This window comes from Eptatretus burgeri, chromosome 16 (genome assembly GCF_056783735.1).
Source record: "Eptatretus burgeri isolate ZD-2024b chromosome 16, Ebu_testis_v1, whole genome shotgun sequence".
NCBI lineage: Eukaryota > Metazoa > Chordata > Myxini > Myxiniformes > Myxinidae > Eptatretus > Eptatretus burgeri.
This window is the reverse complement of record NC_140976.1, coordinates 22,796,748-22,817,859: the sequence shown is the minus strand read 5'-3', so window position 1 is coordinate 22,817,859 and position 21,112 is coordinate 22,796,748. Positions and strand designations below refer to the sequence as shown.

Here is a 21,112-nt window from a genome sequence, read left to right as displayed (position 1 = left end):
CAACCAAGATATTCCAGTTTTGTATTTTTAATTAATTTTCTGAAATTTGTAGAATTTGTTTTTCACTTGGAAGTTGTGGGTTACGATGTGTAAATAAAGGTGGAAAAGGTCTGATTTAATACAATTTAATTTCATGCTATAGGGCAACAAAAGGTGAAAATTTTTGAAGGGGGTGTCAACTTTCTATATGATATATATGTATATGTGTGTGTGTATATATATATATATATATATATATATATATATATATATATATATATATATATATATATATATATATATATATATCGACTCCTCCCATTCTCTTCTAGCTGAAGAGGCTGCATAAAGCAACCAAGGTCAGCCCTTTGGTGTTTCAAACCCTCCCCAGAGTCTCTCCACAGCTATAAAGATGTTCACAAACAATACACACGTGAGAATTCTTATGCTACACACCCCCTCAGCTGCTGGACCAGTTTCATCGCTTATTGGAAAATCATCAGCGACAGCGCAGACAGCAATGCATACTAATGAGGCTCCCAAGCATGTACCACATGCAAATGTCGAAAGCTGTCAATATATGAATGTTAAAGAAAGACCTACCCACATCTCTCACCTGTGAATGGAGGGAATAACCAATCAGCTCTCACCTAATCAATTAAACCCAGGTGGCAAGGATTATATAAATAAATCGACTCCTCCCATGCTCATGTTCTTGTGGCCGAAGAAGCTGCTTAAAGCAACCAAGAAAGGCTACCAAGGTAAGTTCATATATATATATATATATATATATATATATATATATATATATATATATATATATATATATATATATATATATATATATATATATATATATATATATATATATATATATACATTTTATATATTATAATCTGTTCAGAAAAGCAACAAGGACTGATGCCAAAAAGTAATTTTCATTGCTCTTCTTTACTTTCAAATACATAATTTGCTGATGGAATGACTTCAGTGTACCATTCATGTAAAATGGTACTCTATTGGAAAATACCTGGTGTATCTGGTAATTTTAGATAACTGGTAATTTTAGATAAGTGGCCTAATGTCAATTTCCCAAACCTGCTTGTTCTTCCAATGCAACCAGGCCAATGGGCGGCCAGAGATCGAAGCGCCAAGCTTCCTGGAATGGATGCGCCTCGAGCCTCAATCCATGGTATGGCTGCCAGTCATGCACCGGGTTGCCGCCTCCGAAACAGCCAAGCATCAAGCCAAGTGCAACATCTGCAAGGAATGTCCGATTGTGGGCTTTCGGTGAGGCTCTGGAACCTGGAACTAAAAAGTTGCATCACCAATAGGGGCACGTCTTATGTGACATCTGTTCAACCATTTATAAGTGGGTGAATAGAGAAACGAATAAGTGTAAAAGCCTTGTGCAGATATCACTCTGTTCTACTTATTTGACTAGATGTGTCCACAGCACCTTCAGTGTTATGTCTTAGCTTTGGTGGCATCTTGATCTTGCACCCGAGGCAAGCTCGTTCTCAGGGAGCTGATCGTGATGACGGTGGGCCTCGGTTTATTTTTGTAAGTGATAAATAAGCCGTCCTGGGGCGAAATGAAGGCAACCATTTAGCGGTGTGACTCGAAAGGCACAGTTGCAGTATATTCTTACTTGTGTACATTTCACCAGTAATTTGTTTCCTTATTAGTTGTGTAAGTTTCTTAGTTTCGTGCTGGAGTTGAGTTATCCATAAAATCCAGAAAAGGTGGAAATTGACAACTAAGTGGGTGTCTATTACACAACTTGTGATTTGTGATTTGTAATTTCAGTTTCCATATCATGAAAAAGATATTCATCTTGTGATAGAATGAAGGGTTGGATACTGCTCTAGTTCTGATTGACTGTTTCATTTCATTCCTCTTGTTATTTTCATTTCTTCCAAACGTATACGATATTTTGATTCATTTGGGAATGAATAGACTGAATATTTGCATTGTGTTATTTTGGAGCATTCTGGAATTTTGACATACTCAAACTCTTTTCGACTAATTCTGTGACAATAATATGAGGGATGGTCCGAAAAGAATGCCTCGTATTTTATTTCTCACTAAATATTATTCCAATTACAATGAAAACTACTGCAGAAGGGCACTTGATAGAACGCATACTTCTGCCACGTAATTCCTGATCCACAAGAATATATCGGGCCCAATACATTTTTGAAATATCATGCTCTACAGTACTATGTTGTTTTTGGCATTTTCTCTCATTGGTGAAGAATCACTTTAAAAATTAAATCATTCTCGTATCCAGATCCGGATTCGGATATTCACCAAAATCGAATCAATTCGTCCTTGCCAAACACCCAACCTGTCTACCAAGTTTCGTCCAAATCCGTCCACAACATTTTGAGATATCGTGCTATATATTGTCGTTGGCCCTTTTTCTCAATGGTGAAGAATCACTTTAAAAATTCTAGGAGTCGGATCCGAATCTTCACCAAAATCTAATCAGTTGGTCCTTGTCACACAACCTGTCCTGTGCAACACACAAATCAGGACCAACCTGTCCACAACATTTCATCCAGATCCGTCCACAACTTTTTGAGATATCCTCTACACAAACAGACAAACAGACAGAAAGGGGTGAAAACATAACCTACTTCACCTTCAGTGGCAGAGGTAATTACAGGGAATATACATACATATGTGACAAATATGAACTTATTGTCGTGTCCAGATCAGTTAACACCAATGCTGGATGGGTTAGCCGAACCGGCAGTTTAGTCCCGCAGATGACGTTCTGAATTATGGCGGACAACGTTCACGCGGGTTGTGAGGAGAGACACGAAAACCTAACAGCTTTTAAACCCAATGGGTTTATTTCCCGAACCACAATAATCAAAAGAACCAGCGATGATTTAATCACAACGGAGGAGACGGCGGCGGGTTGAGATGGGGAAGAAAGGGAAAATACCGAAACGATAATAAATAATGATAGCCAATGAGGTAAAATAATTTTAAAGCAACTCGGTGGCACACTCTGGACTCAGTCACTGATGGAAAGGGGACAAAACTGGGGTACTCAGCTCTGGGCCAGCAGGGATGAGCAGATGATGAGGAGGGACGAGGAGCAGGATAAGGAGGTGGGCAGACAATGGGGAGACGAACAGGCGGTGATGGCACACAGCAGGCTCCAGGGACAGGGCAGGACAAGAACAACGAAATGGCCAGAGGTAGGACGTACAGGCAAATGACAAAGACAGGTAGAGGTTTGCGGAAGCAAGCAGTCAGAATGACCTCCTTAGAGAAAGCTCAGACTCAATTCTTCGCAGCAGTCTTTCTCCCCGTCATATTCCCCGTTCGCTTCAGAGCAACTCTCAACAATTCTTTCCTCCCTCCGACATGTTCGCCTCCTCCTTCCAACTGCCAATTTTACTCCTCCCTCTCCTCTTCCTGGGCAACGCTCAGCCCCTTTAGGGAGGCATCTATAACTCCGCCCCCCCCCTCTCAGGGTGGTGCTCCACCCGTCCCAGGTGATCCATTGCTCCGCCCATCAGGAGGCATTCATAGCTCTGCCCCCTGGGAGGCGTTCATAGTTACACCTCGCCTCTTTCGTGCCAAGTCTCCCGGTGCCCCTAGTAGAGGTTTACATGGAGGTTTAACACATGACTTCCTTAACCATAATCCCTAACTACTTATTACCATGCACCACCCTCTGTGTGGCACACATGCAAGGAAGACAATTCTTAAGCTAACGTTTCCCTACCTATACATTGAGATGGCTATCTGCTCGTACATGAACCATGGCACGATATCTAACCCCCCTGCCCCACAAATGTAACATTCTTTTCCACATCGTCCCCGGCAACTGCAATGCACTTTAATTAGCACATCAAATCCGACTCTTGTTATACGGTGTCACTGCGGTTGCATGTTGAGCACTTCAAGGGTTACTGTTGATATCGGTTTCCCCACTCTGGAAATACTTTGTCCAATGTCTAACAGTGCTCACATTAACGGTAGAGTCGCTGTACACATACATTCTTTAAACGCCTATGAATATCCACTGGAGGAACCTCTTCCGCAGTAAGAAATTCAATAGCTGTTCTCTGCTTCGTACGCACATCGAGTTGGACAGCCATTTTGAAAGTGTGGTGTGATGTTGTCATGTGACTGATCACAGTGCGACTCAACTTAAAATGGACTGGAGATACAAACCTTTCATTGTGATCTCGCGTAGTTTTCTTACATCACTTTGGTTACGAACTGAAAACAAGAGGCATTACTTTCGTACCGACCCTCATGCATGAACATGAGTATGACCAGAAATGGGACAGGTGGCTTCATCACTCTTTCAAAGGAATGATGCAACGTCCTACGTCGGAAGCACCAGGATAATAGTTGATAGTCGAATCTTCTTCTTTAAGGTGGCAAACCTAATTTGGACAACTCGAAGGCAAGCACAGTCAGCTCTCTTCCCGTTTTGTTGAGGATTTTATATTCTGGGCTACGATTGGCTGATAGGTTGTCTGTTGTAGGTTCTGATTTATTGGCAGGTAACCACATGTTTTTTGCAATCATTTCTGAATTCATTAAAGTTTGGACACTACAGTGAGATAAGCTTCCAGAATCAGAATAACCGAAAGGTTTGAGCACTGCCTCCTTTCATTGACTTTAGATGCGTTTCAGTTCAGTCTCTTGACGTTGATCATTAAGGCTTGTGGAAAGTACTTTACAAGTGAACTGTGAGAGTAAAAGTGAAAGTAAATGAAATGTCAGGAAGAATTTTTTATGCTAAATGGCAGTGCCTGCATTCATCATCAGTATTGGCAGCTGATGAGACTTCTGTACTTTAAGACATCATTCCTAACCTTTTGCTGCTCGACTTCGACCTTTGCATCATGGAAAAATGTGCACCTTTCTATTTCTTGTCTTTTTTTTTTGTGTGGGGGGGAGAGGGGTTGCAGCTTTTGTTTGAAATAGTCATTCTTAACTGCATACTTTTTTATGTATTGATGCTTTATCAAACATTGTATTATACATAATTGATCATGTGAGATGGTGCTTGAGCTGTGGGGATAAGTTTTTGCCCACGTTGGAGGATCTGGAAAATTATATTTTATTTCGTATCGGCAGGTACCGGAGCCTGAAACATTTCAACCATGACGTTTGCCAGAGCTGTTTCTTCTCCGGGAGGACAGCCAAAGGACATCGGCTCAATTATCCTATGGTGGAGTACTGCACGCCGGTGAGACCTGCCGAACACTTGCTCACGGTTTGGAAAGTTTGGAGGATGTGGAGAGGAAGTCTTGCCACTGGTTAATGGTAACAAAATGGTGATTGGTTTAACAGATGACAAACAAATAAAGGGGTTTTCAGCAGGATTCAAAGGTGAGTAAACGTTAACCATTTTAAAAGAGCATTCCACATTGCGTGGGGAAATGCTCTTTTGGTCATCAATTGAGGTAAGGTTTTTATCCAGGCTGATCAATGCCTGGTTTGTCCTGATATCATACCAACGATAAGGAAGGACATTAAACAATGACAAAACACCTGACAGCAGCTATACGCTTTCCTAAAGAGGTGTGATTAGACTACAAACTCTCGTTCTGTTGCTGAAAATCCTTTGAAGTGAACGTTAAGCTGGATGTCCAATTCTCCTTTTTTTTTTCATCTTATTCAGTGAAGGACATAGGTTGATGGCAAGAGTGCAGAGGTGGTGTGAATTCCTTTGATCTGTCTCGCCTGAGTTAGAGTCCCAGGTCCACCTGTCATATCTGTGCTTCGCAGGCAAGCTGCTGCATCAATGGATACGCCCTTATTTAAAGAGGACGATAAGTCAGCTGTTCCACCTGTGCTATCATTCACTGGTGGACGTTACAGATCCCTTTTGACAATAAGCCATTGTATGTTGGTACTCTGCTCAAATTGTAAATTATTGCCCTGATATACAGGGAAGGGGTGGGGCTACACCAGCAGCATAGCCACGCCTCCAGAAATGATACACACCTGTAACCGGTACTGCATTCGCGTGATGATAAGCAAGGAAAATGTTGATGGTGCTGCCTTTTGAAAATATGCATTCTTATGCCCATCCAAAGTTTATTAGCACACATGAAGAGGTAACCACTGTGTGGCGTCGACCAGGCAAGGCAGGCAGAAGGTCATCAGTGAGTCAACTGGATTTTTATCCGATAGTGAGATCATAAATCTCCAGAAAACTCACTTGGTTTCCACAAGCTTGGAAATTCGTTTTTGTCTTAGTGTGAGCAGAATGCTTCCTAATCCACAGTGACTTTGTGTAATTTGTGTTTGCACTATATTTGATGACTATGGTGATGTAATTTATTACAGGACATTCAACTTTGTTTAAAGCCTGTTCGTTTGGCTCAGTCTTTACTGGATTGTGCAATGTACTGTGCTTGTGTTTAGCGTTTCTTCACTATCAACACGGAACCTCGTTGGTCTGAAACATGTCATTAAAATAACACATTACGATTTATTAATAATTGTGATAGTTTCTCCATCCCAAAAGCTGTGTGAGTATTCATCTTGAAGATAGCTGCTGACTGTTTTTAGCAGAGAAAAGCTTTTTATGTGCAAAGACCTTCCTGCCTTCAAAATCCCCTTTTTCCATTAGACCACGTCGGGAGAGGACATCAAGGATTTTGCTAAGGTGTTAAAGAACAAGTTCAAGTCCAAGAAGTACTTTGACAAGCACCCCAGGATTGGCTACTTGCCTGTGCAGACTGTTCTGGAAGGAGATGACCTTGAAACGTATGTGCATCAATTCAACATCGAATATTCCTGTTTCTTTGTTTGTTTTGAAACCCAAGGCTTTTGTGAAAACACAATTTTTTTCCACATTATACTAACGATGTGGCCTTCGGAAATGCAGAAAAAGTTGTTGCTTTCACTGTTAAATCTTTTTCTTTTTTTTTGCCTCCATTTTTATTTTGCAGTCCTATCACTCTCATCCGTTTGGTGCCATATGAGTGAGTACAGGACCACCCTGCAGGCTTTCCCTCAAACCGCTAACCAACTGGCACTACGAGTGCTCTTCCGTCGGAACAGATGCATGCCGTTTTGTATGAATAGTCAATTCCAACCGTTATTTCTCCTTTCTCACTCACCCTAACGGCTCTTTGTATTCTTCTCAAAACTAGTATTCTTGGCAATCGGCCGATATCTGTAACCTCATTTGGAGGATTTATGGGCTGTTTGTGCTGTACAGGGGTGATTGGGCTGATTGGGCGGAGTGAAGTTTCCTCCAGTCGAGAGGTAAAAGATAAAACTAGTAAACCACTCGATCGTAAGAAAAAACGGTTGAACCCACCCAGTCAGCCCTGGTTAACCCAATGGTATAATCAAATTAACCCATTATCCATGTTCGTTAAGTGGACTTGCACATCACGGCTCAAAGTTCCACAAAATATTTGGCTATTTGATGCTGCGGTCAAAACATTTGTTCAATTACTACTTAAGTAGAAATTGCATTTTTAAATAAAATATCTTCAGCGAAGCTGAATTTTGTGTATTCATCTCTGTGTTACGATCCCAGAGATTCCGAGTCCTGATGTGCATAAGCTTTGTGGCTTTTTTTCATTTCATTTTTTCTAAAACCTTATTTGCTTTGCATGAAATGTTGCTAAAATTCTGTATTTTCAACAACTACGGATTATGAAACATACAAGAGGGTGTTCGGACTCATAAACCTCACAAATTGTCCGTGTCATACCAAAGACTTAAAAAATGGTACATGCTGCTTCCTTGCTTGACATTCAGCATTTAAAAGGTTAAGAGCATGGACAATCCCCGTAGGATGGATTCCATGGGGAGGAGGAAACTCCTTCTTAGGAAATGCCCCACTGAGTGCGATGAAAAAAATGGCACAATCGTTGTGATGTCACTGGTAGCCAGATTGCCCCCAGGAAGTGACCACATTTCCCCCAAGCTGTGGTTGTTTGTCTCGTCTAACAGTCGTGTGTGTGTGTGTGTGTGTGTGTGTGTGTGTGTGTGTGTGTGTGTGTGTGTGTGTGTGTGTGTGTGTGTGTGTGTGTGTGTGTGTGTGTGTGTGTGTGTGTGTGTCAGCTCCACTATGAGCCTTGGATCCTGTTAAAAAAAAAAGTACACTTGTATGAATATCCATTCCCTGTTGGATTGAGCGCTTGTGACTCACTCTGTTTGATTGCTTTAAGTTATGAAGGAGTGACTTGGAATAAGATTGCAGGTTTGTGGGCTATTCAATCCCCCGCATCTTGCTAATAGTGGTGTGTGGGGGAAGTTCCGTGCAGTCCTATGTCGTTCCAGTCGTTTGCTTGGGAGTGACTTTTCTTGTGTGCATGCATAGGAGTGTTTGGTTGAGCTAACAACACAGGTCCTGCTTGGCTTGTCCTGTGTTCAGGCCTTCACCTTCATTGCAGCTGTCCAATGAGGATACGCATGCCCGAATTGAACACCTGGCCAGCAGGCAAGCAGATGCATCATACTAAACGGTGTCGTTGGCCATAACCCTGCATGCTACAAAGGCCTTGCATTGCATTTCTTTAACTTGATTAAACACAGTTTGAGTTTATTTTTACACAAAATGCTTATCCACCAGATCAACAGGTCATCTTAAGAATACGTTTCTTTGTCTGGACATCAAACTCTAGCTTTTAAACGTATATAAATCTTTATATACACTGAATGTGCTTATATTTTATCATTTCCTTAATTTGTTTTCACGTTTTTATATTTCTCTCCCATAATTCCCACTTCTATTTCCACTGGTTGGCTCCTTCCCATGCTTCCTTTCCCTGGGGTGTTTGTTCCAGACTTGCAGAGATGGAGTTTAAGAATGGATCCTACTTGATTGACAGCTCACCAAATGAAAGCCTGTAAGATTCAGCCGAACCCAGAGGCGCTTATCACTTGCCATTTTATTCTCCATCGCAAAGTAATTAGGATATTTAACTCAAAGCCTGCTTCTTCTGACCAGCTTAACAAAGGAACAGTATATTTTGGTCGATTGCACAGATATTAGGGGAAAAAAAACAATCGTTTTTGTTTTCTGTTTTAAATGTTTACCGGCAACAATAACCTAAAACTGCTGAAAACACCAAGAGTGGATATTTCTATGAGTTGGTGTCTAAAAGGAGTGCATTTTTTTCTTTTTTTTCCTCTAAGCGAGCTGGGATGCCTTTTGTGCAGTTACAATTTTTTGTGAGACTTGCAACTAACCCTTTCTTCTAATTAAGGAAAAAGTTAATATACATGTCAGTCTTGGTCGGATAACTGGATAAGTTTTGGGGCTTGTACTCAAACTACATCAAAGATTAGTATTTGTTCGAATCATAATACAAACAATGTCTCCTTTCACAGTTAGTCAGTACCTTATAGAGACTGTTGACTGGGTTCGATTGAGCATTTATCTTTGCTGTTCTCATTTCACAGTGAGGATGAACATCTTCTAATTCAACACTATTGCCAGAGCCTGAGCGGAGAGTCCCCAGGAAGCCAGCCACATAGTCCTGCGCAGATCCTCATCTCGCTCGAGAACCAGGAGCGCAGCGAGCTCGAGCGGATCCTCCGGGATCTGGAGGAAGAGAATAGGTACTTTTCAAAGCTTTTTAATATTCTACTCTTGATCTTTAAGAAACTTTAATTCTGAAATGTTTTACAGTATTTTTTATATAACTCTCACAAGCAAAGTCCAACAGGCTAACAAAGAGGTGAAGAGACTGTCAGAATAAGGTCCAGCATATTGGCATGGGTAGCACACTTACCTTTGAGCTCTCTTGGGTATAGGTTGGATTTTAGACCTGACAATTGGCCGGATGCTGTCGACAATTGCCCAACTCTTTGCGAGAAGACACAGTGAGATATTTAATATCCAGAAATTAATGCTGGCAGAGGCTGCCACTTTAGTATCAGTCCGAGAGAAAACTTTGCCATGCCTGCGAAGCACCAATCCGATAGTTTATAATCTGCTTCGGAATTTAACCCATATGACAGCTCAGAGATAGGTACGTGACCTCTGAACCATCATGTTAACTTTGCAGGTTATATTTCACTTCAATAAAACACAACTGAAAAGCATTTTCAATAATCTGCTTTGTATTCAATGTCTATCAGCTTCTTGAAAAGGACGGGCAATTGTTGATTTCAAGGCTTGCAAAACATACATTTTCTTTCAGGTGTAGTTTTTCCTCCTGAACAACCTCGAGCTGCCCTTACTTTAAAAACAAAACACAAGATCGAAGCTCATGAAAGAGTGAGGTGACAAGATAGAAAAGTAACGACTGATAGTGGGGCCACAGTTTAACACAACCAGCAAGTGAATGACACAACGGGAGGGTAGGAAACACAGCAACCGACAAGTAAAAGGGTTGGGTGTTATGTTGAAAGAAAAGATCACGAGTAGCGATGGAGACGGGTAGTGTGAGGGGGTGACATCATATGGTAGTTCAGCACTTGCATGAAGCAAAGGAGGGAAGAGTGCAATTAAACCGCCTCCGGTTCATCAACAACAACAACTCTGGCAGTTCATCAACAAGAGAAACGAGAGGAGGGTGGCAAGCCTGAATTATGGGAGTTTAAAGAGCAGGGAATTAATGGAATAACACTTGTCCTGGAAGAGATGGGGTGGCAGTGGCATGATAAAGTAGCGAGAGCTAGACTAGAGGAGAGGCAGTAAAAAACACAGAGGCCAATCACCGATATCTGATGTGAGATTAACAGACAAGCTCACAATGTGTCTGTAATTTTCTGGGATTGTCCCGTTTATTACCCAAACATCCCGTGTCGTTTCATACCTTCCCAGGACACCATTTGTCCCGTTTTTTAAGCATGACAAACTATTTTTTTAAGGCAACGCAGGCACGTACGCTTCCATCATGGCAACAGTATGCTGTCAAAAAGGCCAAGCAGCAGTCGGAAACAATACAATGGCATCACGAGACTCATCGCATGGGAGTGATGTAAGTGTCTGAAAAAGGAGATGTTTGAATACAGTCATCAAAACAGCATCACCGAGAATGGCACTCGGTAGAATGCATATCTCCACCAGGCTGAACGGTTTACGTTTTGTATCTCCCTGAAAGGCCAGATCTACTGACCTGGACCAAAATTTGCATCCTGATCTTCATCTCAATCTTCATATGTGTCAGGTCAAGCCAGATTAGATCTGTGACTTGCTACAGGTACCATGTAAACCTGTACCAACCTGATCCATGGTCGGGTTGTCGGTGACTAAACCATCTCCCCCACCAGGTTTTCTGGCGAGGAGGGTGTATGGATATGGACACCCAGCGGGATTAAAAACAAAACCTGTCAAAGGGTGGAGGAACTCCTTGTGAGCCAACGGCCATCCATTTCTAGTGCCCAACTATGTCTGCGAACGTCCTCCTGCAGTTGGGTTACTTTTTTTTTTTAGGTTGGTGGCATGATTTGCACTCCGGCCACTGTAAAACACTTCAATCCGCAAAACCCACATACGCAAAGAAAATTGAAAACAGACCCCGTGGGAGTACCTCCTGTGCTGCTGCCCTTCACACGGCAGATCACCGGATGACGGGATTGAGGCAAAGCCTTGGGGGCCCCCATTCCTTGATGATAGGAGGAAAAGCACAGGGTAAACTTCCTGGACCAGATTGCGGTGGAGTGTGGCAGAGTGGTGCTGAGGTGTCATCCACCAGATGCAACAGTATGGCAGCACTCTCTGAGGTTCGGATACCACATAGTGGCGAGATCATGGTGGGTGGTCACAGTAAATATTGATATGGTCGCTCTGATGGTTACTGTGCCCAAGGAGTTGCTGTAGCTGTGTCCAATAAGCTGACTCCGATGATAATTGAGGAAACACTGGCCAACAAGCGTATTATGAGACCAAGGATCCGTCACTCCTTGGGTGTCGTTTCTCTGATCTCTGGATATTCTCCGACTGAGGTGAGTGATCTCACCTTGAAGGACGCATTCTATGCCACGCTCGAGTCTGGGGTTGATCAGTGCCCTAGTCGAGATACATTTCTAGTCTTGGGGGATTTCAATGCATCGACTGGAACTGATAGGGATGGTTATGAGACATGTGTTGGTCCCCATGGGGCTGGAACTGTTAACCAGAATCATACTAAGTTCCCCGACTTTGCAAGAAGTCATGGACTTAGGGTGGCCGGTTCATGGTTTCAGCGCCCACAGGCTCATCGCTGGACTTGGTATACCAATGCTGGCAGAGTGGAAAGGAGACTGACCATGTGCTTGTTGATGGTCACTAGAGGATGATCCAGAACTGCAGGGTCTACCAGAGTGCTCATTTCCTCAATATCAACCACAGGCTTGTTGTCGCAACTCTGAAGATGGAGCTTAAATCCAGGAGAATGGTACCATGCCAGCCTCGGCTGGATGTTGGCAAGCTCAAGAATGAGAGGGTAGTGCAGAAGTTTATGAACAGGCTGATTGGGGATTTGGGGGGTCTGAGTGCTTTGGGGTATCCTGAAGAGGTGTGGAGTGCCTTAAAGACCACCATCCTTATGTTTCCACTGGAGGTCTTGGAACTCATCGCAGAGCGAAGAAGAATTTTGTCTCTCAAAGGACACTGAATACCATTGACCAGAGTCACAGGACCAAGCTTAATGGCAGAGTTGAGCTGTTCTGGGAGTTGAGGCGTAAAACTGTACGTGCACTGAGGGTGGACAAGGAGACCTATGCGTGAGGAATATGTGAGGGGTAGAGAATCACCTGTGGTCAAGTGATTCTCATCCTGCTTACAGGGGAATCTACTCATGGCGTTCCTCCAAGCACGTCCCTCGATCTACGGCAGTTAGCGCAGAGGGTGGTGGGCTCTTGAAAGAGGAGTCCAAAATGAAGGCCCGATGAGTCGGTTACTTTGAGCGGCTGTACCAGGCTGATCCACCAGCTGTTGAGTTGGATGTCAGGGGTGTTAATATCACTGTTGCTGACCCTCCAATCAATTGTGACCCACATTTGTTTTTGGAAACACAGGTTGCGCTGAACCAGTTGATATGGGGGAAAGCTCCTGTGATCTGTGGCAAACATACTGAACTTCTCAAGGCTGGCGGAAATGATGCACTAATGTCGTTGCATGCGGTTCTGTGGCCTTCCTGGAACATAGGGATCATCTCAACTGACTGGAAGAGGTGCCTTGTTGTCCCTCTCTGTAAAGGGAAGGGTGATCGCTAGGACTGCAACAACGACCGAGGGGTGAAACCACTCTGATTGCCGAGCAATTATCTTTCACCGGATTATTATTGATTGGGTTCGCCACCATCTGCTTGACAACCAGTGCCCAGAGCAATCAGGCTTTACAGAAAAGAGGTTAACGACTGACCGTATCCATGCTCTTCGGGTCCTCACCGAACACAGGCAAGAGTTTCGTCAGGGACTACTTGCAGTCAATGTTGATCTCTGCAAAGCATTCAATTCAGTGAATCGGGATGCCCTCTGGAGGATTCTTGGTCTTCATGGGGTGCCACCAAAACAGATCAATCTGATGACTGAAGCATACTCTCGTGCTGAGAATGCTGTGAGATGTGATGATGCCATCTCCGACTTATTTCCAGTTGTGACTGGAGTTTGTAAGTTTTGTGTACTGACCCCTCACTTTTCAGCGCTTGTTTGGACTGGATTCTGGGGAGGATGTCGGAGAGATTAAGCTGTGGTGCATCATTTAATTTTGTCAAGATCTCTGACATTTATTTCGCAGATGATGCAGTCATCTTTGCGGAGACTGGATATCCTTTTCGGGACCATCGAGGTGCTGAATGAGGAGTCAGAGCTGTTGGGATTATGGGTTTCCTTGGTCAAAAATAAGATCCCGGCTTTCAATGACATATTGGATGCTGCTATCTTGTCTGTACCTGTTCGTGGTGAGGATGTTGAGGTCATGGAGGGATTCACTTACCTTAGCAGTGATATTCACCTCTCTGCTGGCTGTGAGCCAGAGGTCAACAGACGTCTGGGTTGGGCCTGGGGAGTCATGGGTTGACTGGATCATGGGGTGTGGCACTGTTGGTACCTGTGCAGGAGGATGGAAGTCCAAGTCTTCAGGTCCTTGGTGCTTCCAGTCTTGCTCTACGGATGTGAGACTTGGACTCTGACCAGGGATCTGAGACAGAAACTTAATTCCTTTGGTATGAGGTCTCTTCGGAGAATCCTTTGCTATCGCTAGTCGGGCTTTGTGTCCAATGAGCAGTTGCTGAGAGGGACTCAAATGAGATTTGTTACCTGCATAGTCCATGAGCGCCAGCTGCGGCTGTATGGACATGTGGCTCGTTTTCCTGACTCTGATCCTGCTCACCAGATTCTCTCAGCAAAGGAGTCTCGTGAATGCAGGAGGCCAATGGGCCGACCAAGTGCCTCGTGGTTGCAGCAGGTTAATCAGCATTTCAAGGAAATGGGGATGGGCCAGGTATCTGCCTGAGGGATGGCCAGACGGAGACCCTTGGAGTTTTGGCGGAATGTGGACGCAGCGATGCGCTGCTCCGGTGCATGCTCCCTTACCTGACCTGACCTGTCCTGATCTTAATCAAAATCGAATCAATTCGTACTTGTTGCACACCCAACCTGACCATCATTTTTTATCCAAATCAGTCCATAACGTTTTGAAATATCATGCTCTCCTGTATATCGTTGTGGTTCTATCTCTGAATGGTGAAGAATCATTTAAAAAAAAAAATTTAATTCCAGTATCCAGATCTGGATCTTCACCAAAATCGAATCAATTCGTATTTGTCACACACCCAACCTGGCCACCAAGTTTTGTCTGAATCAGTCTATAGCTTTTTGAGATATCCTGATCACAAACAGACAGAAAAACAAATGAAAAATCACTCATAGAGCGACACTTGGCAAAACAGAACAAAGTTCAATGGCACTCAGTAGAGTGCATACGTCAGCCAGGCTGAGTAGTTTGTATTTTGTATCCCACTGCTGGGCTGGATTTGAACCAAAATCTAAACTGCTTGTTTTTGTTACCTCACCAAATCATCCACCTAATTTTGTCATAACTTGTCCACAACTTTTAGAGCTATCATGATGTATGTAATTTTTGGCCTTATCTCTCAATTTTAGAAATTTAGCCTGTGTTGAACTATTGGCCAATATTGACCTCAAAATTAATAGATAATTGAATCCAGTAACCTGACATGCAAATGCTCTTCAAATTTCAAGTCAATCGGATGAAAATTGAGGATTTTAGAAAATTTGGCCCAAATTAACCTTTTGATCTATTTTGACCTTTTGGCCTATGTTTACCTCAAAATTAATAGGTGGTTGAATTCAATGACGTGATATGCAGATGCTCTTCAAATTTCAAGTTAATTGGATTAAAATGGAGGATTAATAAATTTGGTCTATGTTGTCCTTTTGGCCTATGGTGACCTCAAAAATAATAGGTGGTTGAATTCAGTGACCTGATGTGTAAATCCTTTTTAAATTTCAAGTCAATCGGATGAAAATTGAGGATTTAGAAAAGTTGGCCCAAATTGGCCTTTTGACCTTATGTTGATCTCAAAATTAATAGGTGGTTGAATTCCATGATATTATGTGCAAATGGTCTTCAAATTTCAAGTCAAAAGATGAAAATTAACAATTTTAGAAGAAATTTAAAAATGGCCTATGTTGACCTTTTGACCTATGTTAGCGTCAAAATAATAGGTGGTTGAATTCATTGACCTGATGTGCACATCTTGTTCAAATTGCAAGTGAATCGGATTAAATTTTAGGATTTTAGAAAATTTGGCTCAAATTTCCATATTGGTCACGTATGTGTCCCTTTTTGGTCGACCAAATCTAATGAAACTTCAAATCGGGACTATTGCATGGAGGATGTTATTAATCTCTGAAAATATTGAAACGATCGGTTAAGTGATTTGGCCTGGAGGCGAGCGGACAAACAAACCAACATACCAACCAACAAACAAACAAGAAAAAGTCATCGTGCTGAGCACGCGACTTGCAAAATCCACCCCCTCTCCAAAGGTTGCTATGGATACATCAAATTTGCCATTTCATTAAGATTAAAATTCACAATCTTAATCAAAGCTCAGGTCAATCGGATGACAATTGATTATTTTTCAGTTGAAAATTTATGATTTTTAGACGTTTGACCTTGAGTTGCCCTTTGACCTTTTAACCTCAGAAATAGTTGCTTTCCAAATTCAGTGATTGGACTATGCAAATCCTGTTCAACTTTCAAGTTAATAGGATGTAATTTGATAATTTTTCAGTTGAAAATTGATGATTTTAGAAGTTTGACATTGAGTTGACCTTTGACCTTTTGATGACAAAAATAGTTGGTTTCCCAATTCAGTAATGTACTATGCAATTGCTGTTTAATTTCCAAGTCAATTGGATGAAAATTGACAATTTTTCAAATAAAAGTTGATGATTTTGGAAGTTTGACCTTAAGATGACCTTTGACATTTTTTACCTCAAATAGTTGGTTTCCCAATTCAGTGATGCAATATGCAAATCTTGTTCAAATTTCAAGTCAATCTTATGAAAAATGAAAATTTCAGAAATTTCACCTCAAGATGACCTTTGACCTCAAAATCAATGGACTTCTCAGTTGAGATTACCTCGACAATTTGGTAAAGTTTCATGAATATAGAATTGTTATAGAATTGTGACTTGTAGGCGACAAACAGACAGCCAGACATTCAGATATTCAGACAGACAGACAGACAGACAGACAGACAGAATAACAAAATCGACTGACCAATATACTTGAAAAATCTTTGATTTTGCAAGTAACAAACAAACAAACAAACAAACAAATGGAGGCAATTAACAAACTTGGGGGAAAATTTTTTTTTGCCAAGTGATGAAAAATCACTCATTGAGCTACACTTGGCAAAACATAAAGTAGAATTGCACTCGGTCGAGCACATACCTGGCCAGGCTGAACAATTTACATTTTGTAAACAACTGATGGGCTGGATCTGAACCAAAATCTGATCTGTTTGATCTTGTCACCGAACCAACTCGTCCACCTTGTTTTGGCGTAACTCGTCCACAACATTTTGAGATATATATAATATATATATATATATATATATATATATATATATATATATATATATATACATATACATACACATACATATATATGCATACATAGGTATATCGTTTTGGCCCAATCTATCAATTTTAGAAATTAGTCCTGCAGACTAATACCCTTACCAAAAAGTATTAACCTTTTGACTTTAAAAATAATTGGTTGTTGAATTAATTGACCTGATGTGCAAATCCTGTTCAAATTGGAAGTTAATAGTATGAAAATTAAAGATTTTAGAAAGTGCACCGAAGTTGTTGACCTTTGGCCGATGTGGACCAGTGGACCTTTTGGCATATGCTGACCTTAAAAATAATTGGTGGATGTATTCAGTGAGCTGATATGAAAATCAACATACTTGTCAAAAAAAACAGAAGAAAATTGGCCAAGTTACAAGAAAAATACGTCGTGCAGAGCACGATACTTGCAAAATCCACCCTCTCCAAAGGTTGCCATGAATCCATCAAATTGTCCATTTCATCGAGATTAAAATTGGCAATCTTAATCAAATCTTTCTGGTGTATGTTCCCCCTCCATCCCCTCCCTTACCTCTAATGGCCGCACTGCTGATACCGCACGTGAAAAGGCTGAATGCCTAAACTCGGTGTTTGCAGCTAAATCTTGTGTCCAAAACCCATCGCTTTCTCTCCCCACCTTACCCAGTTGCACCCAACTGTCCCTGGACTCTGTGTCCTTTTCTCCTGACAAGGTGGAGAGCTTGCTGTCAAACCTCGACTCAGATTCTGCAACCGGTCCAGACTGCTTCAGCCCACGTGTCCTAAAAACCTGCTCTTCTGCTCTTGCTCACCCTCTCTCTGTTCTATTCACCCTCTCATTTGCTCAAGGTCATCTGCCATCTGCTTGGAAATCAGCAAACATTACTGCCCTGCATAAAAAAGATGCAAAAACAGATCCCTGCAACTACAGACCAATCAGCCTTCTCCCAATCATCAGCAAGGTTATGGAATCCATCATCGCTTCAGACATTAAATCCTTCCTCTTCTCCAATGGCTTGATTTCCGATCATCAATTTAGTTTCAGACCAGGTCACTCTACCCTGGATATGCTGCTTCTGCTCTCCCAACAATGGATGGAGGTTCTCAATGCCAGACATGAAATCCGAACCGTATCCCTGGACATATCACGTGCTTTTGTCATGGTCTGGCACCCTACCCTGCTCACCAAACTCTCTTCCTATAGTATCCAAGGCCATCTCCACTCATGGCTCGCAGACTTCCTCTCCTGTCGCAGTCAACATGTGCCCCAAATGGAGTTCTTTCATCCCCTCTTCCTGTCCAGGCTGGAGTGTTCTGGGCCCTGGTTTTCATCCAGGATTTTCATCCAATGTCTTTTTCTGGTTTTCATCAATGGTCTCTCCGACTCTCTGGAAAATCCTCTATATCTCTTCGCTGATGACTCCACCCTCTGCCGTACCATCGGTCATCCCTCAGACAGGCAAGCAGCAGTTTCTTCGCTCACTGCAGATCTGGGTAAAATCACAACCTGGTCCAACACATTGAACATGTCTTTCAATCCGGACAAATCCCACACTCTCACTATGTCTCTCCGAAAGGACCGTTTAGAAAACCCCCCCATCCACTTTCTCAACAATCCTCTGGAAGAAGTCCTTTCTTTCAAGCTTCTTAGTCTCACTATCTGCCATGACCTTTCCTGGGAAAGCCACATTTCAAACCTCGCCTCCAAAGCCAGTCGCCGACTGGGAATCCTCCGTCTTGCAAATTCCTTCCTTGGCCCACCTGAGCTCCTGGCCACTTACAAAGCTTTTGTCCACAGCCTGATGGAGTACTGCTCTCCCCTCTGGGCTGGTGCTCCTGCCTCCCACATTTCTCGGCTTCACGCGGTGGAAACCAAGGCATTTCGGATCAGTGGCATCTCCCGCAATGAGGCTGAGTCTTTTGGCCTCTCACTCTCTCACTGCAGGCTTGTCGGTGGTCTTTCTGTCTTCTACCGTCTCCTCTCCTGTCTCACCCCCCCCCCCGCTGTGTTTGTGATTTGTCCCCACCACATTTCCGCAGGGCGCTCAAGGTCCGCCAACAACCCCCTTTCTGGAAAACTACCAACATCACGAATCACTGCTCACCTTCACTCTTTCATTCCTCTTTTTTCCCACCTTTGGAATAAACTCCCTCACTCCATTCAATCCCATTCTTCCCTCCAGGCCTTCTAAACAGCTGTTCACCACCACCTCTTATCATCCCCCATCCAAATCCTCGATCTTTTCAACCCCCGATAATCCACCCAAGCCCACCTCCTTCAAATTCCCTGCTTTCCTTCCTGAAAGTCCCTGTAATGTCCATCTTGTATTACCCATGTTCCCCGCCCCATCCTTCTCCCTTCCACAGATCTCTTAATGTCTCTGTTCCCTACTGTTTTGTCCTTCCCACTCATGCCCCCCTTGCTGTGTGTTGTGTGTTAGCTCTCACACGAGCCTCGACAAGGTATACAAAAAGAAAAGAAAAAAAATCTCTGGTCAGTCAGATGAAAATTGATTATTTTTAAGATTGAAATTGATTATTTTAGAAGTTTGACCTTGAGTTGACCTTTGACCTCAATTAAATCCTTTCCCAATTAATTGATGGACTATGCAAATCCTATCCAACTTTCAAGTTAATAGGGTGTAAATTGAGGATTTTTCAGTTGAAAATTGATAATTTTGATGTTTGCCCTTGAATTGATCGTTGACCTTTTTATCTCAAAAATAGTTGGTTTCCCAATTCAGTAATGTACTATGCAATTGCTGTTTAATTTTCAAGTCAATTGGATGTAAATTGACTTTTTCAGATAAAAATTGATGATTTAAGAAATTTGACCTTGAGTTGACCTTTGACCTTTTGACCTCAAATAGTTGGTTTCTAAATTCAGTAATGCACAATGCAAATCCTGTTCAACTTTCAAGTCAATATGATTAAAAAAAAGACGATTTTCAAAATTTGACCTCAAGATGACCTTTGACCTCAAAATCAATAGGCTTCTCAGTTGAGACTACTTCTACAACTTGGTAAAGTTTCATGATGATCGGTTTGGAATAGTGACCCATAGGCAATTGACAGACAGACAGACAGACAGACAGACAGACAGACAGACAGACAGACAGACAGACAGCACAACAAAATCGACTGACCAATATACTTGAAAAATCTTCGATTTTGTTTGTTCGAAAACAAGCAAACGGGGTGAAATGATAACCTCTGTCAACCTTCGGTGCGAGAGGTAACAATAATGTTGTGCTTTTGCAATTTACATTTCATTTTTTATTTTACAACATTTATTGGTACAGATCTTGGCAATATAAAAAAATATATTCAAAATCCTACAATTTAAAGGAAATGAATATACAAAAGTACACTTCCCACAACAAGTACATTCACAATGAGGCCTACAACCGCACAATGGCCATTGGAGCCTCCGGCAGCCTGCTTGACACGAGACGATTGTCCCGCATTTTTCCCTACAGACCAGGTCACCCTTGTAACAGACCCTGTGCTTCAGCTTCATTGCAAGAGATTCCGATAATGTTGTGCTTTTAGATTTCACGGAATTCAAGAGAGTGAGATTTGATGCAAGAGCACCAGTTCATCGGGGAGGGCAGTACTCCATTGAACTATCGACAAAAACTTTGTTTGGGTAGGCTGAGTAGTTGTGATTTTTCAAGGAATGAGTTGAAACAACACATGATGCCACCTTGCAGTGGCTTTGAAGTCCAGCTTTGATATATGCTCAACCAAATCGAAGTCATGGGTGATGGTGAGGCTGAGAAGTTTGAGATGCAGCATATTCCAGTGGCTGACTATGGGCATTGAGGCCTCCAGATAGGTGGGTTCGCTTGACATTGAGACTGGGACATTTACCAGGATTGACCCATTGATTAGACCAACATCTAATCAATTCCAGATCAGCAGAAAGTGATGCAACTGCTGTCTGCACACTCAGTAGGATGGGGGTATTGTACGACGCACGTCACAGTGGAGACATTTACAAAAAGAGAGTTTACAGATTATCGGAGGTCGTTATATATATATATATATATATATATATATATATATATATATATATATATATATATATATATATATATAT

General features: G+C 42.2%; 1 protein-coding gene across 6 annotated transcripts in view; it reads left to right on the top strand.

Annotated features, from left to right (window-relative positions):
* LOC147010706 (dystrophin-like) overlaps positions 1 to 21,112 on the top strand; it is a 1,018,488-nt gene that overhangs the window by 992,287 nt on the left and 5,089 nt on the right. For all 6 annotated transcript variants that reach the window (XM_085859617.1, XM_085859614.1, XM_085859615.1 and 3 more), the window contains 7 exons: positions 1,103 to 1,269; positions 5,098 to 5,209; positions 6,602 to 6,738; positions 6,924 to 6,956; positions 8,366 to 8,431; positions 8,778 to 8,840; positions 9,397 to 9,555. In XM_085859617.1, coding sequence (XP_085715743.1) covers positions 1,103 to 1,269; positions 5,098 to 5,209; positions 6,602 to 6,738; positions 6,924 to 6,956; positions 8,366 to 8,431; positions 8,778 to 8,840; positions 9,397 to 9,555 — 737 coding nt within the window. The remainder of the gene's footprint in view (positions 1 to 1,102; positions 1,270 to 5,097; positions 5,210 to 6,601; positions 6,739 to 6,923; positions 6,957 to 8,365; positions 8,432 to 8,777; positions 8,841 to 9,396; positions 9,556 to 21,112) is intronic.